The sequence below is a fragment of the Lissotriton helveticus genome, chromosome 6 (genome assembly GCF_964261635.1).
Source record: "Lissotriton helveticus chromosome 6, aLisHel1.1, whole genome shotgun sequence".
NCBI classification, from domain to species: Eukaryota; Metazoa; Chordata; class Amphibia; order Caudata; family Salamandridae; genus Lissotriton; species Lissotriton helveticus.
The window spans coordinates 1,770,358,689-1,770,371,856 of NC_136067.1; the positions used below are offsets into that span (position 1 = coordinate 1,770,358,689).

A 13,168-nucleotide genomic window follows, 5' to 3' on the forward strand; every position below is an offset into this window, starting at 1 on the left:
TTGCTTACAGATTAAATAAGACATACTGTGTAACAACAGAAGTAAAAGGGCAAGTCCTCATGGGAGGTTACAAATGAAGACAAGGCGGTACTAAGGAGGGACTAACAAGCCTATTAACGAATCAGAAGCCAGCGTTTTACAAAGGACAATGACAAGCCAATGAAAAATATGGGCGGGAGTGGGCAGAGCTTCAAGTCCATACTCTAATACCACATGCCTCGCAGAGCAGCGCATGCACTGCCCAGACTCGACCTAAAAAGAAGCTTATGCAGATGGTGATGGCAGCTAACTTTTAAAGCAGAAACGGCTAGCACAAGAAAGATGGCAACCATCAGAATCTTCAAGAAACTAGACTGCATGTGCTCAAATGAATCTGCCATCAAGATTCAAGTGAGAGACAATATTTTATTAGTTTCTTAAATTAAGACCTTTCTAAACTTCATCACTGTGGGAACTGAAAAGTAGGACTCTTGATCTAGCAAACTAGAACAAAGCACTAGCAAAGCTAACAGGCCTGGGATTTGGTTAAGAGAAGTGTTTTTAAATGTTAGAGCGATGTGTGTTGCGTTCAGCTGTCATACAAATAAAACCTCATAAAGAAGCAAAATACTGGACAAGTCTATGTAAACTGGGAGCAAGACTAGTTTACAAAACAGACCCCATTAGCAGAGTTGAGCTGCACCCGTAAAGAAGAGTGTTAGGAAAAGGAGCCAGGGGCTGACATCTAAAATTTGGGAACATAAAAGGCACAGAAAGCAAAATAGTGTACAGCACATACTTATGACACTCCATCACAAAAACCTATTGGGAAAACAATCTGGACTATGTAACCATCCTTGAAATGCCATGGCCCTGGACGGTCTATCCAAACAATGGCAAAGCATGAAAAAATAAAAGGCAATAACTGAAGGAGGCGGATTAAAATCCCCCTTTCTCTTTGTTTTATTTGTATAGAACCTTTTTTGTACCATTAAGATGAGATCTTCCAATCAGCTAAAGATGCCTGTCACCAACTATAAAATTGCACAGCATAGGTGGATAGCACACAAAAGCTGCAACAATTTCAAGACTTCAGTTGTCTTGACTGAATGGATCACACTGGCAGTCAGTGCATTATGATGATACTGTCACCAACAGTCCGCATAATGTTTACTTAACATAGAGGAAGGGGGGCAGGACAAAAACCAGTTTGAAAGGCCCTCGGTGCCAGGGTGTACAGATGGAGTTTGATGTTCTTAGGTTCTACTTGTTGCTCATCAACAAGCCTGCCAAATAAGACATCCCTCTAAAGACAGAGAACTACACCCATGGCAGGTTTCCACAGGCAGAGGGCATTTATCATATGTATGAAGTTTGTTGCAGTGGAACCAAGTCTCTGACAATCAAGGAACGTCTGTCTACCCAAACAAATCCAACATAATCAATTCTCCATCAAACGGTAGGCTTATTTATGTTAATGTGAGACCTGGTAATAGAAGTGCCTTTATGAAAGACTAACCTCAGACTAAAAAGTTCTTTTAGAACGTGTTCTTTTCGTGACACATTTGAAGCCAATATCCAGAGCATCTGTCACTTTAGAACTCATGTGAAATAAGACAAGTCCCATGGGTCTACCATAATGCATGGAGTACTCCAGCTCTGCTGAATTGTTGGTCCAGCACAGGTGAATAGTTAAGTTCACAGGCTGTAGGCACACCTGTAAAGGAACTGGGGAAAAGAGACCATGGTCGTCACGGTCCTCTAATGGCTGCTTTTTTTCTCCACAAACTCACATCACTCCCAGCAATAATCCAGAGATCAAAGGTCCTTGTGAATAAATAAATTAAAATATGGCAGAAAGCCCATGAACGTCCACTTTGTGTGTAATCTTAACTTGCAGAACAACCTCAAATGAGGGGAAATCTTGGGGTTGTACAGCAGATGCAGCATTCAGTGGTACCAGAGCAGTTTATCATGGTCAGAAAGGCTTTGATCTGAGCATAGCTCTGACAATCTAATTGACAGCTGACATGGGGCAGACCTGAAGAAAAACAGTGGGACTACAGAGGGCAGATGGGAGCCAAGACATGTTAGGGAGGGAGCAGACTGGGACCCAGAATGGCAGATTTCTTAAAGACCGACAGTACTATATTAAACCTGCAGATGATTTATGGTGGCAGAGGCAGATGGAATGATATCTCCCCACTTTTCATTGCAGAGCCTTCTGGGAGATCAACATTTGGGTGGTTCTAGAGACCTATTAGAAGGTGCTTGCTTTTCAGTGAATGAAGAACCATAACTGTGGTCTCTTTAATACTATTGCACGAAGGATGGTGTCTGTTGAGTCTAGAGATGCTGAAGTTGAAAGGGTATAAAGGGGCTTTGACTGGTGGAGGGTGGGAGATGTAGAGAAGGGCTTCTGCTGGTGTTTCAGCTTCAGTGAACAGCCACCTTTATCCAATACAATAGGAACAACGAAGACCTTCATCACTCATTCCCAAACTACCATCAGATTCATCAACTAAATAAACTGTTGTACCAGAGTTTGTGTGATGGATGAAACTAATACAATACATGCTACGGCACATTGAGTCAATCACAGTTTAATGAACTCTGTTGAGGTTTTCAATGGTAGCATACTGACAAACATCTCAGAAAAAAACCTTTAAGAAGAAGGCAAACATCTAAACGAGACTGTACTGCAGAAAAGGTGACCAACATAAAAGCATATAAGTGTCATCATAAATATGTATGAAGACCTTATGCTGGGTCAATACTTGATGGTGTACAAATATTTATGAATCCCTTCTACACCTGGAGACAACTGATTTTAAGGTAAGAAATTCTTGCCAACAAACGTTAGCACTCTATTTGAAGAAGTTTGCTTCCCCAATCATTGATTTCCTCCTTTAAAGGCATGCATACATTCAAAGTCTCTTCCTAACTTTAGCGGAATACTGATGGGATTAGGCCATGTAAGAGAGTGACAAAAAGACAACCGTGTTTAAGAGAACAATGGTGGAAGCATTTCTAGAGAAGATTTTTTTTTTTTTAAACGTGTGCAAACGGCATTCTATGTTATTATGTTAAAGTAAAATGCAGCGAGCAAAATATAAAAAAAGACCACTATTGAAATGTTTGATGTGAAAAATAATAATAAAGAGCTAGAAATTCTCAAAAACCCCACTGCTCATTTTGGCGCGCATATTTCGTTTTAGAACAATTCATTCACTGAACTGTGCTGGGCTCTCCTTCTCCCAGTTAGTTTTGAGCCCCTTATCCCACCTGTACTTTTGCCTGGTGCCTCACAATTGTTCTGCCATCTTCCTCTCTCCAAGACAATGTGCATCTATCAGGTAAATAGTTTGGGATCGTCTATATTTCATACATGTCACAATTTTTCTTATTTTAACTATTCTTTCTTTATTCCAAATATTGTGAAATGCGATAGTTCGTTTTAACACACTACCACCCAAGTCGGAAAGGGTATTGACACTTACTCAAAAAAGCTCTCGGGCTCTGGCCAAACTTGGTTTACATTTTTCTGTTAAACAATATGGGGAACAACTTATAGCTACTCGTTTGTTTATACCATGACATGCCCACAGAAGCAAAGTTTTCAAATTAAGTGCTTGTGGAAGAATCCTTTTCCTGAATTCCTTCCCTTATTAAATTCACCATTTCCTTCTGGCTTTTTTTTATTATAAAAAAAGCCCTTTTCTGACGATCAATTCATTAAATTACAAGACGAAACCTTGTTATTTATCACACAGTTATGTATTTGTTGTGTAAACCTATGTGAATTCTGTGGCATTACATATTTTCATGCCACACTTTGTCAAGCAGAGTTATCCACAATTATCACCTAGAATGTTTTCAGCATTCAAAATGTTTGCATTGAAAAGTGTGGCTCACTGGTTAGAGCGGCAGACTCTGAAGCAGAGATCAGGCCCGGGACCAGGGTTCAAGTCCCGACGCGGCAGGGTCTTGAGCTTAATGTCCGCAGACTCGATAATTCTCGCCTCGGCGCCTACTCTAACCATGGGTCCCACGCTGCAACTCTGGGCAATAGCTTGCTTAATCTCCACAACGGCCCCTACAACACTGGGCCTGGCTTCACCTTGGGGGTACCCAGGAGGGGCATCTCACAGGGAGAGCCAGGAAGGGTTCCACAGCGTTATACAGATCCGGGACGCCCCGTTGGGGCAGCTGTGCGCTTTACAAAATATACTGCATTTACAAATGAATTATGAGACTGTTCAACTTAATAGGCTGCTTCTATTCTCTCTCTCTCTGATCATTTGCGATCCTAGTTATACTCAAAGATTAATGTCACTAAATGTGCCACATAACAATTTTTTCATCCTTTTATCAATGAAAACATATTTGAGACAACATAAACAACAAAGTCTCATAAAACATCTTTTAAAAATGCAGCTGTTTAAATACATTGATTCTAGCTTTAAACCAACAAAGTCCCACATTACATCTGATAGTTCATGTACTGAAAGAGGACAGAAAAGACCGAAAGAGCACGCGTCACCCATGCAGATCATTAAACATGGTGGCAAAGACAGTTTCAGGCAACCAAGGGACAGCCAGAGACCGTATAAAAGACATCCGCTCTACAGAACATGCACACAATGTAACACTTTAGTATAGTCACAGTTCTCCTAAAAACAAAGGAACTGTTTGTGGATCGGTGTCTGCTAGAGAGCAAGAAAAACTATGAGGAAATTGTATATAGCAAGACATAAATGCCTGCATAAAATTAAGCTATGTACATTTTTGCTGATTGGAAAAAGAAAAGCATACTTGTAATCTCATAAAACAAGAATGTTGCCTATTTGAAAATCAGATACAGAACTAAAGGTGAATACGCCATTGTTACCCTTGCTCCCCAAAGGGAACATAGAAGTTATAACAGAGAGAACTCCTTTTTTGGATTATAGAAATTGCATGGTCCTAAAGTAATGTAAAGCTGGAGGATGCAACAGCCTCCAAAAATTGCCAGTGGATCTTCTAGAACCACAGAGAGCATTCTTCAGTAAATCACTGTAACCTTTTCAGACCTCCTGCTGGTTATCATCGCTATGATATACTGGAAAAAAATAAGAACTGGACATCGAGTCAATACAAAGTTTTTCCATTTAAGGTTTGATTACCAGAAGCAATACAAAAAGTGAATATAAATAATAATAAAGAATATATGCTGAACAAAACGGACAGCAAATGTCATAGTACATTGACCAGGAGACTTAAAACAGCGAAGCCCAAGATGTTTTATGTATTACTAGAACAAACTGGACAGCTTGGTCGGGAAATATTATGCCTATTTGAAGAATGGCAATGATGAATAGTAATAGGTAGTCAATACATATGCCGGTATAAGGACTTTCAAATGGCTCAATCAGTTTTTTTTAAGCTTATTGTGAGGTTTATTTACCATGAACTGGGGAAAATATTTGCAGTAGACCATCCAATAAGAAGATAGCACAGTAGCCAATTTAGTCACAAAACACAAACTTGGAACTGAAAACAACATCAGAAATATATTAGATGACAGAATTAGATAATAGTTAACATTTCACATTTCTTGATGTGTTTTGAGATTCAAACTTCTCACACTGTGTATCGAGCACAGTTTTAGCACATTTAAAGAGCAAGACAACACCTTTGTTATTGATAGTAAAGGTAACATACAAAGAGTGCTTAACATTTAATCTAAGCTCATACCCCGTATTGTTTTATATAACAAGACTTAAAAGTGCTCCATGTGTAAAGGTTACTATATTTGCCCTTTATCGCTCAGTTATGGTTCACCATTTCACTCATGTATAACCATGCACCAAATAAAAAATAAATAGTTATACAGGCAATGTACACCATATCAACCAATTCAATGCTGTTGATTAAGCAAATAGCCACTTTGGTGGAATATTTAGCAGTTACAATTTTGGCTTTATGTGCCACCAAAGCTAGCAGAATATTTTATCCCAATGTGAATCTTTGGACAGCTGAAAGGAACTTTAAAAATATGAAGTTTGGTTTCTACTAAAGTGGGGAGTTCAAAACAATGACATGGTCATTGAAGGCAACATGTTTCACAACCAACAACCCTGTTACAATGGTCCAGTAATGGGAAGCTGAGTGGGTGTTTAAATGATATCACATGGCAATACAACGAACAAAATACATGGCACATGGAGAACGTTCATTTTGAAATTGTGCACTATTAGAGGATGTGTCAAGTATTAAATGCTTGGAAGCTCAGCACTGAAAGGACTATACAGTATGAAATGCAAGTTTGACGGATTGTCCATCTATAAATTTATTAATGTAAATATTTAAAGGTCTTTAGCACTCAATGATAAACATGCTAAAAGGCTGATGAAAAAACTGTGAAAGCTATTTGCGCAGGATTTCAAAATACAACTGAATTTACAAAAAGACATGTCCAAAAAAAGTTCTTCACAAATACTCCAACGTACCTGGAGTAAACTTTTAAAATAATTAAAGAATACAAAACTGCGGACCAAGAATGAAGTATTCACTAATATTCAAAATAAGCAAAAGAAACTTTTTCAAAAGTTTGCTAAATACACTGCATAGAGAAAGGAATAAAATCTGTTTAGCTTCACTGTTTGCAAATCTCACTGTGTAAATCTAACTGATCCACAAAAAGGGACCTGCATCTTGATTTCTTTGTTGACAGCCTGTAGATAGCACACTCACTGGAAAAATGCATTCAATTTTAGCTTGTAGATTACTTTTATATTTTTAGCTTCTATAGTTTTTGGAAAAATGTTATAAAAATATATCACTTTCACCGGCCTTCAGATATTTGTATGGCATAAAACAAGCCTCTATGCTTAGACATCTAACTATCAAGCCAAACCATAGGCAATAATATCAGCAGCAGTTAGCAGCACAAGAATTTGTAATCGCATAAACTCAGTGCATTGTGTAAATAGCAATCGTGGAAGGTGTTTGTCTTTAAGAGATTGCATTCCTAGTGATGTGCAAACAAAAACATTTAAATTATTTTACAAAACGGGGGGGGGGGGGAAGAGGACTTCACACTGAATGTATACAGAACTATCGCAAGCTCATTCAAAGGATATGAACAGGAAATACAGAGAGACGCAGCTTACTGACACTTGGTGCAATTTCATGCTGGTGATTTAGTTTAAGGAGCAAGTCAGATATTTTTGTAACTGAAAAGGTCATGTTCATAGTCACTACATACATACGCACGCACATATTCACTTAAGTTACTATTAGTTTTACACTTTCACATAAAAATCATAGAACATGTACGCATGTTCATATATTTGTTTTCAACATCTGAAATGTGACAAAGTGCGTTAGCTACAAAAGAGGCAACAGGCTAGGGCTCAGTTTCCTACAAGCATACTTGGTGTCTTTTGAGAAGTGAATGCTATTGGTCAAATACATGCTCCTCAGGACACTTTCCATAGAGGTACTTTTCATACTCCTCCCAGGTATTTGCTAATTACAATGTAAATTGCCAGAATCCCTATAGGCTTGAAAAAATAAATGTTTGGAATTCAACCCCATTTTACTGTTTCAACTCTATTGCACATAAAGTTAACAAGGATCAAACTATACGTGTAAAATACTTTGGTTTACTAATGTTTGGGAAAGAATGATCACAAAACTTTTTTTAGACTCCCTTTGCACACAAGTATTTAAAAATAATCTTTGGCAATTAAATCAAAATAAAGATGGAATATTTTGAGGAGATGTTTAAATGGTCCCAAAGCTCATAACAAATGGAGTAAATAAGTCATCTGTTATGTTAGGACAGCCCAAAAGTACTCTCAATACAATGTGAGGGTAGGGGCGCTGGGAGGCGGTTTAGAAAGTTAACATCCCTACTAGTAAAGGAAGATGTGCAACCAATGCTAATTAACCCCAGCAAGATGTGGAAACGTCAACAATGCAACTACAAGGAAACTGTACAGTCCACAATATACACCGAGACACATAAAAGGTGAAGATTTCTAAAAATGTGTAACAATTGCATCAGAGCGAAGCTTATTTTCACTATAATTCACGCCATATATCTGCACTTAATTTGCTAACTGAGAAATGAGCTCATATAATGATAAACTTAACTCAATTAGCTGCTACAGAAAATGCAAGCATTATAACTAGCTTACACCACAGAAAACTAAACTTATTCGAGAAGCAGCCACAAAAAAAGCCATATACGGGCACCACAAGAAAGACAGACAGAACAGAAAATAATGTTGCATACAAATATAGTCTATTTTTCCAGCTTGTCAGTCACAAGCTCACAGTCTTTCCATCAAAAGAGGAAATTTTCTGTAGAAGTTGGTAAAGAAGCTAGGGAACAGTAACCAGTACTACGTGGTCAAAACATCATTAGTTGGAAAAAGGAACTTCGCTTAAACTGCTGAAAGTATTTATGTTCCACCAAACGCTTTCCGAATGCTTTTGTGATTTAAAATTACATTTAGCCAGAGGTCATCATGAAGCATGACTTTCTAAAGTACTGAAGTGTCATAAAGTGCTAATGCAAATACAAAATATTTACAATTCTGAAACTTTTCTGTCACTTATAAGGAATAGGTGTTCAGATTTTCCAGCGTACACATTTTTTAATGGAACATTTCATGTTATGACCCACCCACTTAGCGGAGGAAAGCTCAGCACAAACACCTAGTATTACTGCCCTAAAATATTTCTCTAAATTTCGAACATTATTTCTTCACTATCTGGATTTTTAAAAAAAATGTAAATCCCACTCCAGCCTTATGTAAACACAAATGCGTACATAGCGGCTTCTGTGACACGTAGGAATCCAAATTATGTGTAGCCGGTCTTTGATTTCAGTAAATGCCTAAGTACAAAAATGTGAAAAACGTGGCATTAAGCAACTGCAGTTATTCAATTATCTGCCAGAAGTAAGGCACCAATTAAATAGTTTTGCTATTACAATGCCCTTTTTAATTCCTTCATTATTCATACAACTACATTAAGTAGTTACAGATTAATCTTAATTAGAGAGGAGCGTTTCACAAAGAAACCGATTTTGAAAACTTCAAAAGTGAGTGTGTTCTTTAGGAAGTTCAAATGTAACACTGATAAAAGCCCATGCTTCAATTGCTACTACTGTGGTTAAAGGAACACAACAACTGAGAGATTAGTAAGGATATTTTAGTTTCGGCCTTGATGAACACATGCAGATTAGTGTCCTGCAATGTTCTTTTGAGCTCTGATGATTGAACCAGACAGCAGGAGAAAGAAGAAACTAAAATATGGAAAGCTCAACTGTACACTATGTAAGAACTCTAAACTCTGTCACACATGTGCTTATGACTCCTCTGTTAGGAGCACAATGTAGCAGATCTGTAACAAAAGTCTCGTGGGCTCTTAAAGCGGTTGCTATTTATTTTGCTTTAACAGGCTCCCGTTCCAACCAGCGGACCCGGACTTTTTGTTTATAGTGATAGTCCTTTAGAAAGTCTTGCAATATTGACGGCAATGGAAGTGCATCAATTCCATCGTATGTGGTAGATCTGCAGATGACTGCCCGGCAGACATACTGAAGATTAAAAGGAAAAGTTCTGTTGAGAGGAACAGTAAGCAATGGTTCGAAAAACATGCATGAGCTCGGATCTTTATAATGTTCAAGGAGGCCTGTAACTGTGGAGGAGTGAAACACACAAGGGTCATGGGCATCAAAACTGAAATTGTGATTCCACTGTTCAATACGAGCATGTAATGATCGGTTGTACCGACGGAAGCTCACGGAGAAGAGGTAGTCCTCCTGTGCAGAATCCCGGAGCAAAAAAGTGCCTTCGGGTTTGCCCTCTAGAAGTGCTTCTGCTTCATAACGGTCCATCACGCCCCAATAACAAGGATTGCTCGTGATCTGAACCAAATCTGGTACAAGGCAGTGTATATAATCAATCTGAGTGTGCACTTTCCAAGCACCTTGTCGGATGGTCTGGGCATGACTGTCTCCGGAAACCTGGCGTTGCTTCTGCCTACGCGATTGTAGGCAGAGAGTAGTTGTGTCCCCTTCTGGTTCACTGTTCCCCTGTGAGGCTGCACTACTCTCACCTGGAGAATCAGCCATTCCAGCAGCTAATTTTGGTCCAAGTTTATATATGGGGTTAACCTGTGCTGTGGCCTCAAATGTATGTATTTGAGCATTTGGAGGGGGATCAACTCCTTCTTCGATACTGAGCCTTCGTCTCTCTCGAAGCCGATCCTCTTCGTCCTCAGCAGAAATCAAAGTAGAATCAAATGTATCAAAAATGGTTGAATGAGGGCTCACAGGAGCAGTGTGTTGTTTAATTAGATGCCACTTCTGAGCAAGATCTGATCCAGGGGCAAATGGACAATTCTCCAGCATCAGTTCAGAGAGATGGATTTTTCTTTTAGTAGCAAACATAGATCGAGTCTGTTTGCTCCCAGTTCGCATGGGGAAACACAAACCTACAGTATCATGCAGTCGCTGACGCAATGATCGAGCTCCAACAGCTCTGTTTGAAACACTCTCCATATCATGAACAGAGCTAACCCCATACCTTCGCTCCCTTCTTTGCAGTCCACTCCTCGTTCTTCCAAATCTTTTGTCTGTGTCAACTGAGCTCTGTGTTTTGGTGGAACATGAATGCTTTTTCTTTCCCCCCCAAGGAGCATGACGGGTGTATGAGTCTCTCCGGGCAATTCGGGTCCCACTGCATACTGTCAAATCATTTTCTTTTTCAACACTTATTTCAACAATCTGTGGAATCTCTGCGGCACAGTTTTGACTCCGCCTGAGAGAGTTATTTAAAGGGCCCAATGCAAGATGTAAACCAATGTTTTCCCGTAAAGGACTGCTGGGTGGCTGCACATCAACATTTGGTGCACCATCACTTTGATCTTTCGAAAAACACTCTTTGGCATTCACCTCTACAGATTCATTGCGATTTTCACCCTCATGGTTAAAGAGGCTCTGGCATCGGTACTTAAAGTTATTCCACATCTTGCTCAACTTATCCATTAACTTGTTCACCTGCATTTAAAAGAAGAAAACCGTCAGTAGGCATGTCAATTTTAATTTCATATTTAAATGTTAACATTGCAATCTGGATCGGAAAAGAAGAACATTGCCAACATAACATAAGCACTATTATAACAAAGAGCAATATTGCATGTAGGAGAAGAGGTCTTGGTTCACAGTCACTAGAATCCAAACATTTTAGAATAACATCAAGTTGCTGGACTGGGTGAAGAAAATTCAATCTACTCTGGTAAAAATACCTAGTATTTTTGCTTTGTAGACCCTTCAGTTTTACCTATGATGGGGTCTGTGGAACACAGCCTATGTGATATGACTATGTTGCTACATTGTCAGAGCATCACTGCCACAATGGGATTGCGCTGATGTTTAATTTAAAAGCCATCCTATTTTAGTTTAACTAAATAAGGGCACAAGGCACCATTCCTCAGTTCAAAGCCTCAGTTATCAGGCTTTGAATTAACATAGGTGTGGGCCACAATTTGGAAATGCAGTTACAATGTAAGGCCAGGAGGATCCTAATGTTATGATATATACAGGGGAAAGATAGTTTTGTTTGTAACAAGCCAAAAATCTAATTTAAATGTTATTTAAAAAAACATAAATAAGAGCAACAATAGTTTAAAATTTCCTAGTCGGAAAAAACTCATGGAGCTCACTCCTCAACAGAGCAAGGAAATCAAATTTAGCGTACAATAAATTACCCTGCTGAAATCTGCAAGTAGTGTGCAGATAACGTCTATCAGCACAAGTGATGGATGAATATATTTCCTCCCCGGCCAGGAGCATTTGACTAGCTTCTTTACTGAAGCTTCTACTGATGATCTACCTGGACTGGTCCATTTCTTTCACAAGCACAAGTGGAGTATGCTGGTTACATTAAGGTAACCTTTGGGACGGTAGGAGCATTTAATTTAACAACACCTCTTTTCCATTGGTAAAACACCATTTTCATTTTACCCACATGTCTGCGGTGTCATTGGATAAGTTTGAAACCAAATATAAAAAATGAATTACAATATTTTGCTGGAAGAGATTGCGATGAGTAATTAGCTTCTTAGGCTAGACCATCTCTAACTAAAGACATGAATAGATTAGTCAATAAAATGTCCAACGCAATGCATTAGTGTGAGTTGCAGGTCAGCAACGGCTGTGGGTAGTTGACATGCTTGGTATTTTCCAATGGAAGATGTGCCTTGGAAAAACTAATCTGGTGAAGAGGAAGCTGCTGATCTGTGTTGTACTCCGGAGAGCTGGAACAGTAAACCATAACGGGACCAGTTGTGAAAAGCAAACTGGTCTTGCGTGAACTCCATTCCTATGCTGCAACTACTATCGTATCCCCCACAAGTGGAAGAGTCAATGGTGAGTGGTCATACAGATTTCAAAAAGATCTGAGGAAAGTATAACTACCTATAAGCATAAACAAAACACTCATCTTTGTATTAGGAGATGGCTCAATATTAACCAATCAAGCTAGTGTTGAACCGTGTACACTGAAATGATCTCTCTCAAAGGTTTTAGGGACCCCCAACTGATGTTTCAACTGCTTGTGGAGCGGACAGTAAGGGATCTGGTTGTGAGGCAGCCTCACCAGGTACCAAGTGTGCAGTTTGCATCACTAAAAAACAAAAAATAATCAACTACCAAAATGGAACTGGAACCCTGAGAGAACTACAACTTTTAGCTGGTAGCATTCACATGCTGAGCACCTCAGGTTTAGGAGTTTGTAATGCTTGGAATACTTCAGCAAATGCCCATGTGTGATAGAGGCCTGCCTCTACACAGATCCAACTATCCTGGAGCCCGCCTAGGACAGTCTCTCCAGTACCATCAGACAATTTTACTGTGCTTTTTGTTGAAAAAAAGATATATATTTATTTTAAAAAAAAACCTTTAATACTTTCTCGCGTTTTTTGTGTTTTCCACTGCCTTTTAAGGTTTTTAACATTATTCTATTGGTGACATTGTGGTTCCAACATTATTTAAATTGTGACATTTTGATTCATGTTTGGACCTTGAATAGCCAAGCAATTCTTTAACACCAATTATTTTATTTTATTTAGCATTTGTAACTATTTTTGATTTTCCAATGATTTTTGTTAACATATTTTCCATTTAGTG

The 13,168-nt window shown here is 38.8% G+C and overlaps 1 protein-coding gene across 1 annotated transcript in view; it reads right to left on the minus strand.

Annotated features, from left to right (window-relative positions):
* Nucleotides 1-8,950: 8,950 nt before the first annotated feature.
* The window catches only part of SOCS5 (suppressor of cytokine signaling 5), a 61,562-nt gene continuing 57,344 nt past the window's right edge, over nt 8,951-13,168 (minus strand). Inside the window, exon 4 of the mRNA XM_078649664.1 lies at nt 8,951-11,038. Within this exon, the coding sequence (XP_078505790.1) occupies nt 9,419-11,026 (1,608 nt within the window). The 5' untranslated portion in view covers nt 11,027-11,038 and the 3' untranslated portion in view covers nt 8,951-9,418. The remainder of the gene's footprint in view (nt 11,039-13,168) is intronic.